General features: G+C 43.7%; 2 protein-coding genes across 5 annotated transcripts in view; both read left to right on the top strand.

Annotated features, from left to right (window-relative positions):
• Positions 1–24,890, top strand: part of LOC456265 (zinc finger protein 816) — a 54,664-nt gene extending 29,774 nt beyond the window's left edge. For both annotated transcript variants that reach the window (XM_003316616.5, XM_063802222.1), the window contains 3 exons: positions 3,818–3,899; positions 8,988–9,114; positions 10,272–24,890. In XM_003316616.5, coding sequence (XP_003316664.3) covers positions 3,818–3,899; positions 8,988–9,114; positions 10,272–12,007 — 1,945 coding nt within the window. In that variant the 3' untranslated portion in view covers positions 12,008–24,890. The remainder of the gene's footprint in view (positions 1–3,817; positions 3,900–8,987; positions 9,115–10,271) is intronic.
• Positions 1–25,010, top strand: part of LOC104001134 (zinc finger protein 83) — a 141,239-nt gene that overhangs the window by 88,598 nt on the left and 27,631 nt on the right. Inside the window, exon 1 of one of the 3 annotated variants that reach the window (XM_016934332.3) lies at positions 9,014–9,114. The exons of the other annotated variants lie outside the window; for them this stretch is intronic. The gene's annotated coding sequence lies outside the window, so the exon portion shown is untranslated. Of the gene's footprint in view, positions 1–9,013; positions 9,115–25,010 lie in introns of those variants that run through there. 3 annotated transcript variants of the gene reach the window in all.

The raw sequence follows: 25,010 nt of genomic DNA, 5'->3' as shown, positions 1-25,010 counted from the left end.
GGCTCACCTCCTGGGGTTCCACCCCCCAGTCCTGGCTTTTGTCCTGCTCTGATTGGCACAGACCCAGAGGCAGATGGCGTGGACTTAAAAATTCGTGTTAATTGGCCTTAGATTCCCTACCCCTAGACCCAGGACCCAGTGCTTCCTTCTTCTTCTTTTTTTAATTGGAGATGGGGTCTCACTTTGACACCCAGGTTGGAGAGCTGTTACAGGATCAGAGCTCACCGCAGCATAAACCTCCTGGGTTCAAGGGATCCTCCCACTTCAGCCTCCAGAGTAGCTGGGACCACAGCTGCATGCCACCGCATAGGGCAAATTTTTGTGTTCCTCATAGAGACGGGCTTTCTCCATGTTGCCCAGGCTGGTCTCGAACTCTAGGGCTTAAGGGATCCAGCCGCATCGGCCTCCCAAAGTCTTGGGATTACAGGCATAAGCCACCACACCCAGCTTGTTCTTAATTAAAAAAAAAAAAAAAAAAAATAGGCCTGGTGCAGTGGCTCACACCTGTAATCCCAGCAGTTTGGAGGCCGAGGCTGGTGGATCACCTAATTTCAGGAGTTCGAGACCAGCCTGGCCAACATGGTGAATCCTCATCTCGACTGAAATACAGAAATTAGCTGAGCATGGTGGTGCTTGCCTGTAATTCCAGCTACTAGGGAGACAGGCAGGAGAATCGCTTGAATCCGGGAGGCGGAGGTTGCAGTGAGCCGAGATCGCATAACTGCATTCCAGCCGGGCAACAGAGCGAGAGTCCGTCTCAATAAAATAAAATAAAGTAAAATAAACAACTGCTTCTCAAATAAGCTTTGGTAGAATCTTACGAAATCACATCATCATTTTCAAACTATTATATGTTTTGAATTTTCTTCTTTGACCCCACATTTCATTAGATGTATATTTTTTAACCATTTTAAAATTGTTTTTCTCTGAAATTTATTGTGTTCAGTTTAGATTGAGCACTGCATGCTTTCTAGTCTTTATTATGTATTGGAAACATTTTCTGGTACCTGATAAATGATTTTAGGTTGTTTCAATGTGTACTCAATAAAGATATCAAGGAAATTTTTTCTTTACACTAACATCAAAATTTAGTTCAAGTAGCCTATTACTCCATTTTCTTTCCTCATGTCATCTGATTAAATGGTGAGCTGTAAGCCTCTAAGTAAACATTTTCCTCAAGTTCCTCTGGTCCATAATATTCTTTGCAGATGTTGAAGGATGGGCTGGATTGACTTAGAACCTTGTTCCAGCAGAGCCCATGTGTTCATGAAGAAAACATTTGCTCAGATCTCATTTCTACCACTGCCTCTCTTTCAGTGTTTTAAACACCTATAGCTAGGGGTTCACAATTGTGTGTATTTTGAACGTATTACTGTCATTTTTCTGGGAAAATAATTGCATGTTTAGGATTCATGCCATCAGGACCTTAGACATTGAAAGAGACATTTCTTTTGCTCAGGTATATAAAAGATGGTCCTGGAATTTTTTTTTTCCTTTTTTGAGACAGAGTGTCACTCTGTCAACCATGCTTGAGTGCAGTGATACGATCTTGGCTCACTGCAACCTCTGCTTCCCAGGTCCAAGTGATCCTCCCTGGTCAGCCTCCCAAATAGCTGGGACCACAGATGCACATCACCATGCCTGGCTATTTTTTGTACTTTTCATAGAGACAGGATTTCACCGTGTTGCCCAGGTTGGTCTCAAACTCCTGGGCTCATGTGATCTACCCCCGTCAGCCTCCCAAAGTGCTGGGATTACAGGCATGAGTCACCACACCCGGCCCATCCTGCAATTTTCTAGAGAAAAAACCAACACATTCTGTTGGCCCTTCCGGTCCATCACATAGGAATGAGCCACACCTCCTTCCGACTCAACCCAGAGCTTCTCAGGATAACTTGGTGAAATGTCTCCTACTCTGAACCTCAGTGACCCCCATCTGTAATATACAGGTGAGGAATAAGACAAGAAAAGCTCAGTCAGAGTGACACTGACCCCTGAAATGATTTGCCAAATAGTGTGTGGCTTTTTCTATATGAGAGGGCAATGCTCAGGTGTAATATGAATTTTAAATAAGTTACTGTTCTCCAAAAATATAAAAAACAGAAGTACCGGAATGGAAAAAACAGGTAATTAGACTCAGATCATCTTGAACCTCTCCTTGTCTCTGTCCACACCCACTGCCCTTCCATATCGTGTCATTTCACAACTTTAACCCACCTACACAACTCCATGTTCCCTGCAGGCCTCTCCCCTGAGCTCTACAATCGTGTGTTCAGTTGGCTCCTCAGCTCTCTGGTGGGATATCAAACAGGCGTCTCCACATGCAGATTTCCATAGGTGACTTCCTAAACCCCTGAACACATTCCCTTGCAGTCCTACATGTCTCAGATGCGGGTGACAGTGTTCTTCTGGGGACTTAGCCAAACTTGACAGCATGTATTTTTAAAATGAGAAATTAATTCCATTATTTGTAAATGTTGTAATTTATAACGTAAAGAAAAGTTGTGTGTACACATGCAAGGAGTGAGAAAATACATCATTTCCAAAATTCTTTTGAAGTGTGGGAGAAAAATATTTCAAGACCTCATCCCTATGGATCTGTGCTCCCAGGACCTCCCTGATCTCATCTCCTGCCTGTGTCCTCCTCACTCCCTCTGCTCCAGCCACGCAGGTTTCTTTCCTTTTTCTGGGGCTGAGGTTGCTCCTGTCTCAAGGCCTTCACCTGGGCTGTCCCTCGGCCTAGGACTCTATGTCCCATCAGCTGCAAGTGACAAGCAGCCTTTCTTCCCTAAGTCTTTGTTCTGACATCACTTTATCTACAGTAACCTTTGTGATCTCCCACAGCCCCCATTTGACATTGCAGCCCTACCTTCACCCCCACCTCTGGTCCATGTTGCCTGTTCTGTGTGATTCTTTTAGCTCCTTCGCTGTTCACTGGATCCTGGTGGGAACAAGTCCCCAAGGGGAGAGCAGAGCCAGAAGGTGGGGCTGTGCTCAGCTGGTACCCTCTGAGTGGAGCTCAACCCTGACTTTACATTAGGTTTCTCAGGCATTTTGCAAATACATCTTTTATGCTATTCTATCAAAGATTGCTATTATAGGATGGGACACACCCTCAATAATACAATGGCGCTGGTGATTCTCATCTGTGTCCAGCATTGAACATCAAGGCAGTTTCCCCCATATTGAGAACTGAGGTCAGTCTGTGATCCACAGGGAGGTGAGGGGGCTGTGCTCTGCATGGGGTTTGGTTAGGGCCAGATCTGTGCCCTGAAGGTCTGTGCCCTGCTTCAGCGTGTGTGTGGACATTTTCAGGAGGGAGCAAGATCTGAAAACGGGTCAAAATTACCCTTGTAGGTCTTCCTGTGGGGCTTTCTTATCTCTGCATGATCTCTCATGCAGTGGGCAGTAGAGGACAGTCTTTATACCGGGTGAGGTCTCCCCTGTGTGTGTTTTGTCACGGGAAAGGAATGTGTGGTTTCTAAACATTAAATCTCAGCTGGGTCTGGTGGTTCACCCCTGTAATCGTAGCTCTTTGGGAGGCTGAGCTGGGCAGATCTCAAGGTCAGGAGATTGAGACTCTCCTGGCCAACATGATGAAACCCCATGTCTACTAAAAATACAAAAATTAGCTGTGCATCGTGGAGTATGGCTTGAATCCCAGCTACTTGGGACACTGAGGCAGGAGAATTCCTTGAACTGGGGAGGCAGAGGTTGCAGTGAGATGAGATCATGTCACTGAACCCCATCATGGTGACAGAGCTGGACTCCATCTCAAAAAAAAATTAATTAAATATCATATTTTTTTCTCACACAGAATTAATTTCCAAAGACTCATGTTACATGAGAAAGCCACCAAGAAGACCAAAGAAAAGGAGACAAGGATGGCTCTTCCTCAGGTAAAGTGATATTCCTCAGTGGATTCTTCTCTCTCTTTTCTGATATACCAGGTATTGTAGTAGGCAGACTTCCGTGAGTCTGAAGTGTCCTGCGTCACAAGTTTGCTCGCACTCACCCAAGGCTTTTCTCAGTCCCCGTCATCTTAAATTCTATCTCCCTTTATTGCCCAGGCTGGAGTTCACTGGAGCAATCTGGGATCACTGTAACCTCCACCTCCCAGGGTCAAGAGATTCTCATGCCTCAGCATCCCAAGCAGCTGTGATTACAGGTGTCCACCACCACTCTGGGCTAATTTTGTATTTTTTAATAGAGACAGGATTTCACCATGTTGGCCAGGCTGGTCTCAAACCCCTGACTTCACTTAATCTCCTTGACAATTTTTCACTGTTACTAAGAATAACACACTGGCTGCCTGTGAGCATGGTGACTTCACTGCAGATATCTGGAAGTTTCCTGCAAGTTGGGGCATTGAAAACTGATTGCTTCTTCTTGGATTTGCCATTTCCTCTTTTAGATGTGGGAAGATTCCATCCCTACCCCCAGCTGCAGAGGTGCCCTCTCTGACTAAGACTATGCAAAATTTCCCACTCACTTAAGCAAAGCTTACTACTGTGGTCTTATCACCATGATTCTTACCACCATGGTCTTACCACCGCAATTCTCCTGCCTCAGCCTCCTGAGTAGCTGGGATTACAGTCGCACACCACCACACCCCGCTAATTTTTTGTATTTTTAGTAGAGATGGGTTTCACTATGTTGGCCAGACTGGTCTCGAACTCCTGACCTCATGATCTGCCCGCCTCAGCCTCCCAAGGTCGTGGGATTACAGGCGTGAGTTACCGCCCGCCCAGCCGAGAAATATCTTGATAATATTACAGGAGCTTCCTCTTGGGTGACAGTTAGCTCTTCTTTTGGCTGTTGTTAGGATTCTTTCTCTATCTCTGAATTTTGACAGTTTTATTATGATGTTGTTTGTTATAGGTCTCTTACTTAGATTTATCCATGTTGGATATTCTTAAGGTGTTGAATTTGTTTCTTTTGCATCCTGAAATTAGAAATTTTTGCCATTATGCCTTCCAACAAGCTTTTCTGTTCCTTCCTTCTTCTCACTCACTTCTGTGACTTCTGGTACTCTTTTTTTTTTTTTTTTGAGATGGAGTCTTGCTCTGTTGAGGTATTGCTCCTCACAAGAGAGCATTAGCTGTGGGATCTGCATGTCAACCCTGACCTAAACCACGTATGAATAAAACATACACTGACACACAGATAATTCTGTTTTGCTAGTTCTGCTGTGTTTCCGACCAGTAGCCTTAAGCAACTGTCTGAACGTTTTTATATACTGTTTCTGTTGAGCTGACAACTATTGTCCCGTGATGAAACCTTAGCTTGACTCAACTTCCCCCAGAAGGTGGTAACCTCGAGTGGGCACCAATGACTTACTGATTACTCACTGGCTTGACCACAATATCCTTCTTTGCCTTCGTTTTCGGGGGTCGCGTTCCTCATGCTTCCATCGCAGCTTTCCTCAAGAGGGCGGTCCTCACCCTTCCTTCGCAGGTTGCCTCAAGAGAGGCTTGAACTGTGGGGGGTCTGTTTCTGCAGATCCCTGACTTTCCTCACACAGGACATCAACTGAGGTATTGCTCCTCACAAGAGGGCATTAGCTGCAGGGGTCTGCCCACGGACCCTGGCCCAGACGGATGAATGAAACGTACACCGACACGTAGATATTCTGCTTTGCCAGTCCTGCTGGGTGCCCAATCGCCTGCACACCAAGAGAGGTTTGTCACTGCAGCCGGCCCTGAGCAGCTCGCACTCCAGGCATTTATTTAGAATAGAATTAACAACAGAAGTTTGAGTAAACACACTTGAGGATAATTAGCATGGTTAAGAGAGTAGTTTCATGAATGATTAAAGCTCAGGTACTGTGGTCTGAAGTAAATACCATTAAGGGGCAATTTCCCTGGTCAGCCTCCCCCTAGAGGGCCATCTGGCTCAAAGGTTAGTTAATGGAGGTAGGGTAAACAGACTTAACTGGGGAAGCCTCTATTGTCCCTAGTATTTACCCTATGACCTAATGCTCTAAGGTAAGAACCGGGTGCCTTCAGCCTGTTCAATTATTACAAGCTATATAACCTTTCGGCCTTCCAAAAGGTTTGTGACTATTCCCTATAACTTTCCCTAATATTTCTCTTTAATATTTCTGCCCCTATCTTGAGTAAATCCCAACACTGTCACCCAGGCTGGAGTGCAGTGGTGCAATCTCGGCTTACTCCAGCCTCTGCCTCTGGATTCAAGCGATTCTCTCACCTCAGCTTCCCAAGTAACTGAGGTTACAGGTGCGCACCACCAAACCTGGCTAATTGTTGTATTTTTGGTAGAGATGAAATTTCACCATGTTGGCCAGGCCGGTCATGAACTTCTGACCTCAGGTGATCCCCACACCCTGGCTTCCCAAAGTGCTGGAATTACAGGCGTGAGTGCTGAAATTACAGGCATGAGCCAGAACCTGGCCTGGGACTTTCATAATGTGTAGGATGGTGTCCTTGATGGTGTCCTGTTAGTCTGTTTAGACTCCCTTCATTTTTCTTTATTCTTTGTTGTTGTTTCTTTTCCTATTCACTACTTTTTTTTTTTTTTTTTTTTTGAGATGAAGTTTCACTCTGGTTGCCGAGGGTGGAGTGCAATGGCATGAACTTGGCTCATTGCAACCTCCTCTTTCATGGTTAAAGCAATTCTCCTGCCTTAGCCTTTTGAATAGCCGGGATTACAGGCATGCATCACCATACCCGGCTAATTTTGTATTTTTAGTAGAGACAGAGTTTCTCTATGTTGATCAGGCTGGTCTTGAGCTACCAACCTCAGGTGATCCCCCCGCCTTGGCCTCCCAAAGTGCTAGGATTACAGTCATGAGCCACCATGCCTGTTTTTTTTTTTTTAGACAGAGTTTTTCTCTTGTTGCCCAGGCTGGAGTGCAATGATGCAATCTCGGCTCACTGCAACCTCCACCTCCCAGGTTCAAGTGATTCTCCTGCCTCAGCCTCCTAAGTAACTGAGATTACAAGCATGCACCACCACATCTGGCTAATTTTGTATTTTTAGTAGAGACGGGGTTTCTCTATGTTGGTCAGGCTGGTCGCGAATTCCTGACCTCAGGTGATCCGCCTGCCTTGGCGTCCCAAAGTGCTGGGATTACAGGCATGAGCTACTGTGCCTGGCCCATGCCTGGCCTTTTTTAAAAAATTATTTTATTATTTTTTGAGACAGTCTCACTCTGTCACCCAGGCTGGAGTGCAGTGGGGAGCCCACCACTACACCCAGCTAATCTTTGTATTTTTAGTAGAGACAAAGTTTCACCATATTGATGAGGCTGGTCTCCGAACTGCTGACCTCAAGTGATCTACCCACCTCAGCCTCCCAAATTCCTGATATGAGCTACCTCACCTGTCCCCTCTTCACTAATTTTTAATTTACATAATGTATTCTGATTTTGAACCCATGTATTGAGTTTTTCCATTTAGTTACTGTATTTTTAGCCCGAGAGTTTCTGTGTAGTTCTTCATAATTTCTGTATGTTGGCTGACCTTCTCATTTTCTTCATGCATTGCATTTATGATTTCTTGAAGTTGTCTCTTAATTCAATGAGCTTCCAACTTTTGGGAGGGTGGGGGTGATAGGGTCTCGCTGTGTCCCCCAGGCTGGAGTGCAGTGGTGCAATCTTGGATCACTTCAAACTCTGCTCTCCAGGCTCAAGCAATCCTCCCACCTCAGCCTGGTGAGTAGCTGTGGATGTGTCCTCTCTAGGTCTTTGCTTATAATGTCCCGACTGAAGTTAATTGAAGTGTGTGTAGGTGTGATTTGAAATGTGTCCAGGAGAGCATTAATGGAGAAGCCCATGATTTTTTTTGAGACAGTCTCCCTCTGTCGATAGGCTGGAATGAAATGGCACTATCTCGGCTCACTGCAACCTCAGCCTCCCGAGTTCAAGTGATTCTTCTGCCTCAGCCTCCTGAGTAGCTGGGGCTACAGGCGCACACCACCATACCAAGCTAATTTTTGTGTTTTTAATAGTGTCAGTGTTTCAGCATGTTGGCCCAGCTTGTCTTAATCTCTTGACTTTGTGATCCACATGCCTCAGCCTCCATAAGTGTTGGGATTATAGGTGTGAGCCACCATGCCAAGCCAAGCCCATGGTTTTAGTAGAAAACACATTATTTGCAATATATACATACATATATTTTTATTTCGAGAAAGACTTGCTCTGTTGCCCTGGCTGGAGTGCAGTGCTGTCATCTCAGCTTACCACAACCTCTGCCTCCAGAGTTGAAGCAATTCCCCTGCCTCGGCTTCCCAAATAGCTGGGATTACAGGCACATTCCCCCACCATGCCCAGCTAATTTTTCTATTTTTAGTAGATATGGGGGTTTCACAATGTTGCCCAGGTTGGTCTCAAACTCCTGACCTTAAGTGATCCACCTACCTTGGTATCCCAAAGTGACAGGATTATAGGTGTGAGCCCCCATGCCTGGCTATATATATATAGAGAGAGAGAGAGAGAGAGAGAGACGGAGTCTCACTCTGCAGCCCAAGCTGAAGTGCAGTGGCACAATCTCAGCTCACCGCAACCTTTGCCTCTGGAGCTCAAGCTATACTCCTACCTCAGCCTCCCAAATAGCTGGGACTAGAGGCATGTACAACCACACCCAGTTAATGTTTTTGTGTTTTTAGTAGAGACTTGGTTTCACCATGTTGCCCTGGGTGGTCTCGAACTCCTGAGCTCAGTTGATACACCCACCTCAGCCTCCCAAACTGCTGGGATTTCAGGTGTGAGCCACCGTGCCCAGACATATATTTTTTATATTTTCCATAAAACTGAGACTTCCACAGTGACTAGGAGATTTCAAAATCTATCATGGGAAAATACAATAAAATGCAACTGCACAGAAAGAAATGTTCAAAAATACCTTAATGTGGGTTTGTCAGAACACCGTCTTGGATCAAATCAATACTTATTTTCTCTTTTCTCATTTTGTATGAAGGTAATGACTCCTCCCTAATGTTTTGTTGAAATATGTGTTTAATTTTAGGGATGCTTGACTTTCAGGGATGTGGCTATAGAATTCTCTTTGGAGGAGTGGAAATGCCTGAACCCTGCACAGAGGGCTTTATACAGGGCCGTGATGTTGGAGAACTACAGGAACCTGGAGTCTGTGGGTGAGGAAAATGTCCCTCCTGATGTGAGGAATCTGCCCTTGTCTATCTTGGCTCTTCCTGGTTTTGTATTCTCTTTTGTGATTTTGCTGCATACATGCTTTTGATGTACATGTCATTGTTTTCTGCAGTGATGATCCTCCTGTCTGTCATAGACAGCTTCTTAGAGACTCTCCTATGGAGTGGTTTTACATAAAAACAGAACATTCATGAACCCTTTGACTAATAGAATTGAACGTCATCCTGCTCTAAGCAGAGATGCCCCTGGTAGCCCTGAGCAGAATTGTCAGGGTGGCCCAGGAGATGAGCTAGAAAGCATGACAGTGACTGACAAGTGTTTCCAGCTGTGATTCTGCTTTTGTTTTGTTTTGTTTTTTGAGACAGAGTCTCCCTCTCTTGCTCAGGCTGGAGTGCACTGTTGTGATCTCAGCTCATTGCAACTTCCGCCTCCTGCATTCAAGCAATTCTCATACCTCAGCCTCCCAACCTAACTGGAATTACAGATGCAAGTCACCATACCTTGCTAATTTTTGTATTTTTATTAGAGATGGGGAATCACCATGTTGGCCAGGCTGGTCTCAAACTCCTTGTCTCAAGCAATCTGCCCACCTCAGCCTCTAGCCAAGTGTTGGGATTACAAACCTGAGCCACCACCCTTGGCCTTTTGTTCTGGTTTTTAAGGAGCATCACAGAAGCATCTCTCACTGGTACTGTGACAGTGATCATCACATAAACTAATGATCATGTTCTCTAAACAGCAGTCACTGCTGTAGAAATTCCTCTTAGGGAGGACATCATTCAGGCTTACTGCATCATATATATGAGGCTCTTGACTGAACTCTGTTTGACATGGAATTTTGCTCTTGTTGCCCAGGCTGGAGTGCAATGATGTGATCTCTGTTCACTGCAATCTCTGCCTCCTAGGTTCAAGAAATTCTCCTGCCTCAGCATCCTGAGTAGCTGGGATTACAGGCATCCACCACCATGCCTGGCTAATTTTTGTATTTTTAATAGAGACAGGGTGTTCTTAAACTTTGAAGATCATATTTGGGAATTTTAAAATAAGTATTGCTTTTTGTGTAATATTAACACATTTCAGTATTAAATATTATTTACCATCTGTACTTAATTGGAAACCTATTGGTCTTTATATTTTTTAGATAGCTCTTTAAAATCCATGATGGAGTTCTCATCAACAGGGCACGGTAATACAGGAGAAGTGATCCACACAGGGACATTGCAAAGATATAAAAGTCATCACATTGGAGATTTTTGCTTCCCAGAAATCAAGAAAGATATTCATGACTTTGAGTTTCAGTGGCAAGAAATTAAAAGAAATGGCCATGAAGCACCCATGACAAAAATCAAAAAGTTGACTGGTAGTACAGACCGATGTGATCAAAGACATGCTGGAAACAAGCCTATTAAAGATCAGCTTGGATCAAGCTTTTATTCACATCTGCCTGAACTGCACGAATTTCAGACTGAAGGGAAAATTGATAATCAAGTGGAGAAGTCTATCAACAATGCTTCCTTGGTTTCAACATCCCAAAGAATTTCTTGTAGGCTCAAAACCCATATTTCTAATAGGTATGGGAAGAACTTTCTCCATTCTTCATTATTGACACAAATCCAGGAAGAACACGTGAGAGAAAAACCTTTCCAATGTAATGAGTGTGGCAAAGCCTTTAATTATGGCTCACATTTAAGAAGACATCATGTAACCCATTCAGGAGAGAAACAATATAAATGTGATGTATGTGGCAAAGTGTTTCATCAAAAGCAATACCTTGCATGGCACCATAGAGTTCATACTGGAGAAAAACCTTACAAGTGTAATGAGTGTTCCAAGACCTTCGGTCACAAGTCATCTCTTACACGCCATCGTAGACTTCATACTGGAGAGAAACCTTACAAGTGTAATGAGTGTGGCAAGACCTTCAGTCAGACGTCATCCCTTGTAGGGCATCGTAGACGTCATACTGGAGAGAAACCTTACAAATGTGAAGGATGTGACAAAGTTTACAGTTGCAGATCACAACTTGAAACACATAGGCGAATTCATACTGGAGAGAAACCATACAAATGTAAGGTTTGTGACAAAGCTTTTAGGCATAATTCATGCCTTTCACGCCATAACAGAGTTCATACTGAAGAGAAACCTTACACATGTAATGAATGTGGCAAGGTTTTCCAGCGTGATTCATACCTTGCACAACATCAGAGAGTTCATACTGGAGAGAAACCTTACACATGTAATGAATGTGGTAAGGTTTTTAATCAAAAAGCACACCTTGCATGTCATTATAGGCTTCATACTGGAGAGAAACCTTACAAGTGTAATGAGTGTGGCAAGACCTTCAGTCAGAAGTCATCCCTTGTGGGCCATCGTAGACTTCATACCGGAGAAAAACCTTACAACTGTCATGAGTGTGGCAAGACCTTTGCTCGAAATTCATCCCTTCTAATTCATAAGGCAATTCATACTGGAGAGAAACCTTACAAGTGTAATGAATGTGGCAAGGTTTTTAATCAACAATCAAACCTTGCACAACATCAGAGAGTTCATACTGGAGAGAAACCTTACAGGTGTAATGAGTGTGGCAAGACCTTCAGTCATATGTCATCCTTTGTATACCATTATAGACTTCATACTGGAGAGAAACCTTACAAGTGCAATGAGTGTGGCAAGACCTTCAGTCATATGTCATCCTTTGTATGCCATCATAGACTTCATACTGGAGAAAATCCTTATAAGTGCAATGAGTGTGGCAAAGCCTTTAGTGGGCAGTCATCACTTATTCATCATCAAGCAATCCATGGTATAGGGAAACTTTACAAATGTAATGATTCTCACAAAGTCCTCAGTAATGCTACAAGCATTGCAAATCATTAGAGAATCCATAATGAAGAGAGATCTTACAAGCGTAGTAAATGTGGCAGATATTTCAGACATTGTTCATAGCTTGCAGTTCATCAGTGAACTCATACTGGAAAGAAACGTTACAAATGTCATGATTGCAGCAAGGTCTTCAGTCAAGCTTCATTTTATGCAAAACACAGGAGAATTCATATGGGAGAGAACCTCACAACTGTGACAATTGTGGCAGTCATTTTTTTTTTTTCTTTTTTCAGATGAAGTCTTACTCTTTTGTCCAGGCTGGGGTGCAGTGGCGTGATCTCGGCTCACGGCAACCTCCACCTCCCAGGTTCATACGATTCTCCTTCCTAGCCTCCTGAGTAGCTGGGACTACAAGCATGCTCCACCAAGCCTGGCTAATTTTTATGTTTTTAGTAGAGACAGGGTTTCACCATGTTGGCCTGGTTGCTCTCAACTCTTGATCTTGTGATCCGCCTGCCTCGGCCTCCCAAAGTGCTGGTATTACAGGCATGAGCCACCACGCCCAGTGTGGCAATGTCTTTACTTTACATTCACACCGCATTAGACATCAGGGAATCTATACTGGACAGAAATCTTACAAATGGAATAGGTGTGGCAATGTCTTTAGTCTGAGGTCACTCCTTGCAGAACAGTAGAAAATTCATTTTTGAGATAATTGTCCCAAATACAATTACTATAGAAAATGACAAACTTTAATTGACATTAGAGTCAATTCTGCATTGACTAGAGTTTGAGTTGACTTAACATTGAGTTCAAGCATTAATTGACATAAAAAGTGTTTACGTTAAGAAGAATGGGCAGGGTGTAGTTGCTCACACCTATAATCCCAGCACTTTGGGAGGCCAAGGCAGACAGATCACTTGAGGTCAGCAGTTTGAGACCAGCTGGGCCAACAGACCTGAACCAGTTTGCCCAGCCTGTTTTTTCTTTCCTTCTTTCTTTCTTTTCTTTTCTTTTTTTTTTTTTTTTTTTTTTTTTTTTGAGACAGAGTCTTTCTCTTGTCGCCCAAGCTGGCGTGCAATGGCACAATCTTGGTTCACTGCAACCTCCACCTCCTGCATTCAAGCAATTCTCTTTTCTAAGCCTCCCAAGTAGCTGGGATTTCAGATGTGTGCCACCACACCACATAGTCCCTCTCCACAGAGATGGTTGAGAAGGCTGATGGAAAAGCCAGATACTTGTTCTACAGCTTTCCCTGACACTAGTATATCATCCACATACTGGAGCATAGATATACACTTTGGGATGCTCATCTTTTCTAACACCTCCTCAAGAATTTGGCCAAACAAGTTAGGAGAATCTGTAAATCCTTGGGGTAAGACTGTCCGGCAGTATTGTTGTTTTCACCCAGAGTGAGAATCTTCCCATTCAAAAGTGAATATATCCTGACTATCTTCAGCTAAAGGACATGCCCAGAAGGCATCTTTCAGGTCTATTTCTGTAAACCACTGATGGTCATATGGAATTTTGCTGAGAATAGTATATGGATTGGGAACAACAGGATGAGTGGTTTGAACAGTTTGATTAATGGCTTGAAGATCTTCTACAAGCCAGTATCACCAATCTGACTACTTTACAAGTAATATTGGAGTAGTATAGGGAGACATGCACAGTTCAAGTAGCCCATCTCAGATAAGGCTCTCAATTAGAGGTTTTAAACCTAATCTACCTTCTAAGGGAATTGGATATTGGTTTCTTTTCACTGTTTCCCTGGGAGTTTTTAACTTTATGTGAATTGGAGGAACTTGTAGCTTCCTTCAATTTCCCTCCCTTGACCACTCATTAGCATTGATGTAGCTTTCTTCTGCTGTAGTAAACAGGTTTAATGAAGTGAAGAATCCTTCTGGGCTTACATGCAAGCCTATACCTAACTTTGCCATTAGGCCACTTCCTAACAAGTTTGTCCCAGCCTTAGGAAGTAGCAAAAATTTAACATTGGTTGATCGGGTTTCAAATCTGACTTCTGTTTTTTCTGAGACTTTGGCTTTAAATCCTTGCCCTTTGACTCCTAAAACTTGAAGTTCTTCTAATAAACAATTTATATTAGAGGGCACAAAACAAACAGAGGAGTGGGAAGCTCCTGAGTCTATTAGAAAAGTAATAAGTTCGGCTGGGTGCCATGGCTTACACCTGTAATCCCAGCACTTTGGGAGGCCGAGGTGGGCGGATCACCTGAGGTCGAGAGTTCGAGACCAGCCTGACCCACATGGAGAAACCCCATCTCTACTAAAAATACAAATTTAGCCAGACTTTGTGGCACATGCCTATAATACTAGCTACTTGGGAAGGCTGAGGCAGGAGAATCACTTGAACCTGGGAGGTAGAGGTTGCAGTGAGCCAAGATCACGCCATTGCACTCCATCCTGGGCAACAAGAACAAAACTCTGTCTCAAAAAAAAAAAAGAAAGAAAGAAAAGTAACAAGCTCATGTTTTGGTCCCACCTTTAAATTTACCACAGGCTCTCAGTGGGACTGGAGATAGAAAAGACAGAGCCCTTGACTTCCTTATTCTTTAAATTCCTTAAGTGGGATTTTTTTTTCTCCTTTCTCCACTCAGGACATTCTCTTTTGAAATGACCTAATTTTCCACACTTGTAACATTTGTCTTGTCCCTCTCCCTTTTCAGTTTTTGGAGTCTTAGGGTACTGGGTTTGCTTTCCCTTTTTACCTGTCTTTGAGTTCTGTGGCCCCCCTGTCTCATATCTTTTGTGAGGCCTGGCAAATGGAAGCTTAAGCTTGGCCTCTGGTGCATTCTGTCAGAAAATTTTTCTTTTTGCTTTGGTTTTTCTTCATCCCTCCTTACATATACTTTTTGAGCTTATTCTAAGAATTCCCGTATAGACTGTTTTTTCCAGTTTTCTAGTTTCTGTAACTTTTTTGCAATGGCTTGCTAAATGGCTACCAATGGCTAGCTATTGGTAACAAAATGTAGCTTTAACATTTCTTGCCTGCTAGGGTCTTCTGGATCCAAATGTGCATATTTTCTCATTTGTTCTCGTAGTCTTTTTAGAAAGTTTATAGGGCTTTCATCTTTTTTCTGTTTTATCTAAAATGCTCAGGAAAGATTCTGAGCACAGGGCACTGACTCCTGAATTCCTTTAATTATCATTTCCCTTATATCTTTCATGAATTTTTAGTGGACTGTGTCGTTATCCCATTGAGGATCTTGGGTCGGGAATTTCTGGTCTACAATGGGAACGTTTTGGCTGGATAGGTATTTACGTTCCCAAACTCTCATAGCAGTCCTGCAAATCAACTGCCTTATATATAATACTCCAATATTACCTGTAAAGTTGTCAGATGTGTCATACCGGCTCATACAAGATCTTTTGTATTATTTTATAAAACGATACAAAAGCTGCAAAGCCACCAGCCTGCGTGCTTCCCATGGAGAAGTTGGGACTTCCTGACAACTGCACAAACTCACGTGGGGGATTTCAATATCCCAAAGCACGCAGATTCCTGGTGTGGCTGGACTTGGTGCTGGGGTGCTGCGAAAGCCAGGTTTGAAGCAGAAAGACAAAAAAACCACTCACCTGTGTCAGCCTCGAGTGCTGAAGAACAACCGTGTGTGGGCCTTCAACCCTGTCTGGGTGGGTTCTGGACAGTGGGTGGGGACCCGGCGGGAGAAGGGAAAGGTCGTTGAGGGGGCAGGGCATGAAAACTGTTGCTGGAGCTGGGCAAGAGGGTGGAGGCTGCTTTGGAAGCTGGGCCTGGTTAGAGGGTGGAGGTGGAGGTAGGGCCTGGAGTTTCAAGCTTCAGCCATGCATAGACTAGTCAGCTTCTGGTGTGTGACTAGAACAGGGCTTGTTCCCTCAAGCTTCAGCTGTGCATAGACTGGTCAGACTCCGTAGTGACTAGAGCAGGCAGTCTTCTTTAGCAGCAGCTTGATCTCATCTCAGGATCAGCCAAGTTGGATGATCTGGGTCCTGCTGGCTTGTCTACTTGTCTTGAGCTGCCAGTTTCAGCTGACTGTGGTGGATCTAAGGCACAACACCTGCAACTTTAACAGCAGTGGGACTGGACAAGATTACAGTATAGGGCTTATATTGTATGAGTCTTAGAGAAGTTGGATTCTACATAGCTGGTGGCCTTGTAGCTGTGTCAAAAAAAAGAACTGGCTAAATACAGACATTTGTAAAACATAGTCATGCTTAAGAGACTAGGGAAATGAGTAACAGTAGAAGAATTTGTCTTTCTCTCTCTCTCTCTTTTTTTTCCCTTCACTTTGTTCTGGAATTTAAAAAGTGTCTAGAGCCCATTCCTTTAGCCTTAGCTTTTTGGACAGCGTTATCTTATAACTTTCCTTGAAGTGAGCTGCTAAGCAGAAGAAAACTTGTTTCTTTTTCTTTTTAACCTTTACCACAATTCTGTGGGCCAAAGGGATCAGGAGACAGACATACAGCAGTAGAAAACCTGAGACAGAGAAAAGAAGAATGAGAAAGACTCATAACAGATGGTAAAGTAGAGGAGGGGTGAGGGATTTGCCAAGAGGTGACAAAAGTGAAAAAAAAAAAAGATAAGAAAGCAGGAGGAGAAAAGCAACTGGAGAAATGTAGAGAAAAGCTAGATGTACAGAGAGATGAAGAACAGCAAGGCAGGAAGAGGGGCAGCAAAGAGGGAGGCTCATCAGAGTGAGGGAGAGGAGGAGGGATTTGCAGCCAGGACAGACAGAGTAGAGTGGTGCTGGTGGCAAGGAGAACAGAGGAAGAACAACAGCAGGGAACACAGCTGGGAATCTAGGGTGCCAGAGAGTGGGTACAGAGGGGTAGAACAGGGAAGAGATAATTTAACAGGGAGAAAAGAGGAGGTGCAGAGATGGGAGAAGAGGTGGAAATATACGGAGATTGAGGATGATTGAAAGACTGGGGAGAAGGAGGAACAAGAGGTTATATAAGTTCCAAGGATGAAGCAGAAGAGGTGGAAGAGAAGGAATAGAGGTAAGAAGGGAATAAACAGCAGGAGAAGAGAGGGGTACAGAATGAGGTGCAGAATCCCAGGGAAATAGAAAAAAAAAGAGCTAGAGAGAGAAGGAGAGAATGAGAGATATTTACAGAATTAGGGAGGGAAGCACAGTAATGAAGAAAGAGGGGCTGGGCACAGTGACTAATGCCTGTAATCCCAGCATTTTAGGAGACTAAGGCAAGGGGATTGCCTGAGTCCAGGAGTTTGAGACCAGTGTGGGCAACATAGTGAGACCCCCCCATCTCTTCCAAAAAACAAAAATTAACAGGGCATGATGGTGCACACCTGTACTCACAGCTACTCTAGAGGCCAAGGCAGATGAGTGAGTGAGTTCATTGGATATGATTACTTGTGACATCTTCACTTCTGTGTATATAATAAATAAATTATTTAAATTATACAGATGAAACTGAGAATTTTAAAATGCCTATCTATAAGACATGTACATTCTATAAATCTTGGCATCAGAGGTTAGTTTCCACTTGGAATCCCTATTCAGCCACAGGATAGTGATTTATTCACTTGAGAGTCACTCTCTTCCCTTTTTGCAGGGTGGTGTAGGAAGTGGGGTGGTGAGGTGGGAAAAAAATCACTTTCTGTTATTACATAATGTGGGAAATGAGAGGACTGGAGAGATCGATGGGTGAAACATAGGGGTTTTATTAAGGTGCACACCAGCTCAGTGGACTCACATCCAGAAAGCTAAGCCCAGAACAAAGACAGAGCTGGGCTTATATAGGCAAGCTTACAGAAGCAGGACAAAGATAGTAAATCATACAGTGACAGGTTATGTAATCTATACCATAACTGCTGCCTTGGTATAACTTGTGGCCTTGCTTAGCTGTGACCTTGCAGATGCATCAAAAGAAAAACAGGAACTTACAGAGTTTGCTAAATACAGACATGCAGACATTTGCAAAAATAGTCAAAATTAATGATTCTGGGAAAGGAGAGACAGTAAAGGAATTTGTTTTCTTAACCATGTGTAGTTGGGGGGGATGTATCCAGTTTCTTAGACTGGGTCACCACAAACCTTTCTATGGCCTTTCATGTTACTATCCTTGGAGTGAGTTAGCTCAGCAGAGGAAAATTTGCTTTCTTCTTTAATTTCTGCCTCAATAATACTTTTAATTTAATTAACTAATTAATTAATATTTTGAGATAGCATCTGGCTCTATCACCCAGGATGGAGTGCCATGGAGTGATCTCCTCTAACTGTAGCCTTGACCTCTGGGGGTCAAGTGATCCTCGTACCTTGGCCTCCCGAGTAGCTAGGACCACAGGCATGAGCCACCAATCCCAGCTAGTTTTGTTGTTGTTGTTGTTGTTTGGAGAAATGGGATTTCACTGTTTCCCAGGCTGGTCTCAAATTCCTTGATGCAAAGGATCTTCGTGCCTTGGACCCTCAAAGTACCAGCATTACAGGGATTAGCCACCACACCTGGCCTACATATAATTTTTTAAAGGAATATCAAACCATGGTGGCTCATGCCTGTAATCCCAGCACTTTGGGAACCTGAGATGAGCAGGTCACCTAAGGTCAGGAGTTTAAGACCAGCCTGGCCAACATGGTGAAACCTGGTCTCTACTAAAAATACAAAACTTAGCTGGGCGTGGTGGCATGCACCTGTAGTCACAGCTACTCAAGATGCTGAGGCATGAGAATCACTTGAACCTGGGAAGTAGAGGTTGCAGTGAGCCGAAATCATGCCACTGCCCTGCAGCCTGGGTGGCAGAGCAAGTCTCCATCTCACAAAAACAAGCAAACAAACAAAAAATAAACAAAATCAAAAACAGGAACATGAAAACTGCTTTTGTTCTCTTGTGTAATAGATTTACTTTATTTTTTTTTTCTGTTTCCTCTTCATTTTTCTATTTTTCTTTCTTTATCCTTTTTTTGGCGGGGGGGCAGAATCTCACTCAGTCACCCACACTGGAGTGCAGTGGCATGATCTTGGCTCACTGCAACCTCTGTCTCCCGGGTTCAAGTGATTCTTTTGCCTCAACCTCCTGAGTAGGTGGCACTACAGGTATATGTCAGCACGCCCAGCTAATTTTTGTATTTTCAGTAGAGATGGAGTTTCACCATGTTGGTCAGGCTGACCTTAAACTCCTGACCTCAGGTGATCTGCACATCTTTGCCTCCCAGAGTGCTGGGATTACAGGCGTGAGCATCTGTGCCTGGCCAAGATAAATCTTAGTTTTCAAAATTTCTTTTTTAATACATAATCACTTCTGAAAGATGCCTTTGTTGCATCCTGTAATCAGCTCACATCATTTTTTTCTGTACATGTATGTTTTTCAGTTATTTTCCTGTTGACCCCAGAATTTGTTATATTTTTTGAAACAATTTCAAAATAGTTTCTGTTTGTGTCTGGTTCAGATCGAGATGTGCATGCTTTCTAGTCTTTATTATTTATTGGAAACCTTTGGTACCTAATGCAGAGGTTTGATTGTTTCAGTGTGTACCCGGTAAAGATGTCAGTGACCTTTTACCATAACATCAAAGTGTAGTTTAACCAGTTAGTCTATTTTTCAGTTTTCTTTCCTTATGTCATTTGTTAAAATCTTGAGCTGTAAGCTATTAAGTGCATGTTTCCCTCAGGCCCTCTGGTCCATTCTGGACAAATGTTGAAAGATGGGCTGGATTGGCACGGAACGCTGTGCCAAAAGCACCCCTTTTTTTTTTTTTTTTTTTTTTTTTTTTTTTAAGATGGAGTTTTGCTCTTGTTGCCCAGACTGGAGTGCAATGGTGAGATCTCAGCTCACCACAACCTCCTCCTCCCGGGTTCAAGCTATTCTCCTGCCTCTGCCTCCCAAGTTGCTGGGACTACAGGTGCCTGTCACCACGCCCAGGTAATTTTTTGTATTTTTAGTAGAAATGGAGTTTCACCATGTTGGCCAGGCTGGTCTCAAACTCCTGACCTCAGGTGATCCACCTGCCTCGACCTCCCAAAAAGCTGCAATATCAGGCATGATCCATCGCACCCGGCCACCCATGTATTCTTGATTGAAAACATTTGCTCATGTCTTAGTTCTACAGCTGACCTTCTTTCACTGTTTTCAAGGTCAATAACTGTGTGTTCACACTTCTGCATTTTATAAATGTTCCTGTGATTTTCTTGTAATGAAGAATTAAATGTTGGGAGTCAGTGGCATCAGAACCTTGCAAAAGAGGTTTTTTTAGCCCAGGTATGTGGAAGACACTTCTTTAATTTTCAATAATGGGTGTGATAAAGACCAACCCTTCCCATTAGCCCTTCCAGGCCCACATGTAAGAATTCAGACACATCTTTTCACTCATCTCAGACCTTCTCAGTGTAACTCAGTGAAAATGTCTTCACTCTGAGCCTCAGTGAGCCTCCCTGCAACTTGCAGATGAGGGGCTACACCGGAAAAGCTCAACCTGAGTGACCCTGGCCCCTGAAATGATTGGCAAAATAGAGTGGGTGTCTGGGTGTGGCTTTTTTTCTGTGAGAGGGGACTGTCCAGTTGTAATTAGAATTTTAAATGGGATGCAGTACCCTAAAAATGAAAAAAAAAAAAAAAAGCAGAAGAATGGAAGAAACAGAGTTGTAGACTCAGACACAGAGACCATCTTCGGGGCCTTTCTCTGTGTGAGGACATCACAGCGAAATCTAAAGCAGGTCATGTGAGTCCCTGGCAGGGAACCCTCCACCAGCTTCCCGTGTTCCCCAGGACAAAAGCCCCACTCCTCACTGTGGCTCCACAGCCCTGTGTCCAGGGCCCCTGCCAGTGTCCAGCCTCCTCCTGGGAGCTTGCCCTCATCTCATGACTACCTTTGCCCCAGTCACAGTTGCTTTTCTCTTTTCCCAAACATGAAAACCCTTCCTGTCTCAGGTCATTGTCCCTGCTCTTACACTATGTACCTAAATGATGACAGCACTGTCCCTTTCTCCTCCTTCAGGTCTAGGCTCAGAGATGTCTCCCATGCCCTCCCACCCCCATCTGAAGATTCCACTGCCTGTCAGTCTCTCATGTTACTCAGAAATTTTTTTTTTTTTTTTTTTTTTAAGACAGAGTTTTGCTCTTGTCACCCAGGCTGGAGTGCAATGGCACAATCTCGGTTCACCACAACCTCCACCTCCCAGGTTCAAGCAATTCTCCTGCCTCAGCCTCCCGAGTAGCTGGGACTACAGGTGCATGCCACAACACCCAGCTAATTTTTTGTATTTTTAGTAAAGATGGGGTTTCACTGTGTTGACCAGGATGGCCTCAATCTCCTGACCTCTTGATCCACCCACCTCAGCCTCCCAACGTGCTAGGATTACAGGAGTGAGCCACCATGCCCGACAGTTGCTCAGGATTTTTATCTCTGCATCACTCACATCGTTAATCCTTTTTTTTTTTTTTTTTCTATTTGAGACAGAGTCTGACTCTGTGGTCCAACCTGTGAGTGCAGTCTCTTTTTCTTGACTCACTGCAACCTCTGTCTCCTGGGTTCAAGCGATTTTTGTGCCTCAGCCTCCCAAGTAGCTAGGATTACAGGTTTGTGCTACAAAGCTGGCTAATTTTTGTATTTTTATTTTTAGTTTATTGTATATTTGAGTCTCACTCTGTCACCCAGCTGGAGTGCAGTGGCATGATCTCGGCTCACTACAACCTCCACCACCCAAGTTCACTGGAACCTCCACTCCTAGGTTAAAGCGATTCTCCTACCTCAGTCTCCCCAGTAGCTGGGATTACAGATACCCACCAAGCCTGGCTACTTTTTGTGTTTTTAGTACAGACAGGGTTTCACCATGTTGGCCAGGCTGGTCTTGCACTCCTGACCTCAAGTAATCTGCCCATCTCAGCCTTCCAGAGTGCTAGTATTACAGGCATGAGCCATGGTGCCCAGCCCAATTTTTGTATTTTTGGTAGAGACAGGGTTTCACCATGTTGACCAGGTTGGTCTTGAACTCCTGAGCTCAAGTAATCCTCCCACCTCATTTTCCTAAGTAGCTGGGACCACAGACACACAGACATGCACCACTAACCCAGTTCATGATAGACCCTTGGACTTTACTGTTATGGAAAATGTATATAAAGAAATATCAGTGTGTCAAAACATTATGTCTGTCACAAGCTGGTGAAAGAAAAATAAAAATTACTAAGCCAAAGAGAAAAGTCAAGCTAGGAACTGTGTCAGACAAACTTGCCTCCCGTTTTATTCCTAAACAAGATAGCTACAAGGATTTTTAAAAAGTTACAGAGAGGCTGATCACCTGAGGTCGGGAGTTCGAGACCAGCCTGACTGACATGGAGATACCCGGTCTTTACTAAAAATACAAAATTAGCCAGGTGTGGTGGTGCCTGCCTGTAATCCCAGCTACTCAAGAGGCTGAGGCAGGAGAATCGCTTGAACCCAAGAGGCGAAGGTTGCAGTGAGCCGAGATTGGGCCACTGCACTCCAGCTTGGGCAAGAGCAAAACTGTCTCAAAAAAAAAAAAAGAAGAAAGAAAAGCTACAATACTCCCCTCACAAACTGGAAGCCTCAAGCTCTTCACCCTAAAATAGTTCTGTTGAATTTCACCCTGGCAATGTAAACTGATAGCTTATCTGCACAGGTGTGGGACAGAACCCGTCCCTCTGCACACCTGAGTCAAATGCCTATCTGACTGTTTCCCCTGCCCTATTTATGTAAAAATTCAGAGTCAATGAGCCAGATTAAGGCATAAGTGACTATTCCTCTACTCCCTCTCATATATAAATTGTGTATTCAGTGAAAGGCTGATGAGTCACTCAAAGAATATGATAATTTATTATCTACCTGTGACCCGGAAGCCCCCCAATTCCAGTTTTTCCACCTTTCCAGACCGAATTAATGTACATCTTATATGTATTGATTGATGTCTCATGTCTCTGTAAAATATGTAAAACCAAACTGCAGCCTGAAAACCTTGGGCACCTGTGGTCGGGACCGCCTGAGGCTGTGTCACAGGTGCATTTTTAACCTTGGCAAAGGAGATTTCTAAATTGATTGAGACCTGTTAGATACTTTTGGTTCACAAGCTCATGAACACAGAAAAAAAAGAATAGGAAAAAAACTAGCACAAAATCAGTTCCAAAATGATCGCGATGCCGCCATTGCACTCCAGCCTGGGCAACAAGAGAGAAACTCCATCTCAAAAAACAGTAAAAGAAAAGAAAAGAACTAGGTGTAATGGAAAACACGAAATCAGTTCCAAAATCTGAACTCCTTCATATTTATTCAACATAGGGAAATGCTCTTCAACTTTGTGTGGTTAGATTCCATTTATGAATGATATATTTCTAATATTTGATTAAAATAAAAACCCATGCTATGTAATTTTAGCCAATTTAAAGCTGCAAATAATAAATGATCAATTATATACATACATGAAACTTCCTAATATTTCGCTTAGTATTGCTATTGCTATGTTCTTGAGGCAGACGCTCCGTCTGTCAGATAGATACATTACCAGAGCTTGGTGTCTTCCATATTTGTGCTTAGGACTCTGTGGTGCATGAGTGTATAAACTTAAGCAGGAACCTAGGAGAGCTAGAGCGTGGGGGCGGTGCCTGGAACAAGACTGGGGCGGGGCAAGAGGGAGGAGGCCGCCTGGGGGCCAGGCCATACAACGGGAAAGGGCAGAACCAGAGGGTTATCGTCATCTTGGGGGCGGGGTCTGGAGGGGGTGTTGTTCTGAAGGGTGGGGGCCTGCAAGGGTCGGGTTCGGGCTCTCTCCTCAGCTGGGCCCCGGATGTCGCCTGCTGTCATCCTCTTGCCCGCCTGGACTAAATCCTCCGAGTTCTGATTGGTGGATTGGTTCTGATGTGCCGTGATATTACCCCTAATATCACAGGGATGTTTCCTGCCCATTTCAAGTTAGTGTTTCAGACAATCGAAGATAAAACAACATGTTGTAGTAGGCCACCTGTACTGAACGCTGAATCGTTTTTCCTCTTAAGTTGAAAATGGTTTTAATGCAAAGCGCCTTGTTTGAGCAGGCAGAGTCCTGCAGTCGGGGCGAACTCCCCCCTCAGTCTGGGGCAGCGCAGTGGGGAGGGCAGGGACCTCAGTAAAGGGGTGGAGTGGGGCGCTGCTTGCAGAGGGGACTGAGAATTAGTCAGTAGAACTGCTTGAACCCAGGAGGTGGAGGTTGCAGTGAGCTGAGATTGCACCACTGGGCGACAGAGCAATACTGCCTCTCAAAGAAAAATAAAAAAGAGTTTTCCTGTCAATAATTGGGAAGACTAAGCAGCCCCAGAGATAAGACCTCATGGGATCATTGTTACTTCTTATGGAGTGATAAAGTGACCTTCCTCGAATTGTATCAATCCACAACCAATCAAGTTGCTGCAACCTATGCACTGGGCTTGAATGAAAACTGTCATGATTCTGCTAAAGCTTCTCTGTCTTTCCCTGTGTGTGAAACCTTAACGTCTCTACTTTGGAACGCCAATCTCATTCATTTGGAGTTGGTGTTTCCAGGTGGCTATCCTCAAGCTTTGTGTTCACATAAACTCAGTACTTAATCGTATATTCTAAATTTTATTATTTACTGCTGACGTCAGTTTCTGTCAGATTGTAGGCGCCTGACCAGAGAGGGCACGTGTCGCTATGTTGTAAAACTCACACTCGTCAAAAAGACATGGGTTAGGGTTTTCCCCCTCCCTCTGGATGAAGCTAATTAGCTGACACAGATGGTCACCTCCATTACCAAATAGAGCCAGGATGAAATATGTGTGACCAAGAGTGTTGTCAAGTCCTCTTCCCTGAGGACTGATTAGTGTTTATCTTGAAAACATGTACTCAATGGGTTGTATAGAACAGTGAAGTTTCCTTGTCTCTTTTCAACGTCTTAGCTGTTTGCCTCAATTTCCCATCATATTCTGGTTTAAGGCTTATTTATTAATAAAGTGGTTTTTATTTCTTTCACTATTATCATCGTGAAGATGATTTCTCATTTGGGGGAAGATTTTTTTTGTTTTCCATTATATTTTCTCAAAATTTAAAGAGTAAAGAAATGAATATTTTTTGGGCCAGGAAGTGTGGCTTATGACT

This window comes from Pan troglodytes, chromosome 20, assembly GCF_028858775.2.
Source record: "Pan troglodytes isolate AG18354 chromosome 20, NHGRI_mPanTro3-v2.0_pri, whole genome shotgun sequence".
Classification (NCBI taxonomy): Eukaryota; Metazoa; Chordata; class Mammalia; order Primates; family Hominidae; genus Pan; species Pan troglodytes.
Note: the sequence above shows the minus strand (reverse complement) of the source record. Positions and strands in the feature narration are given on the sequence as shown.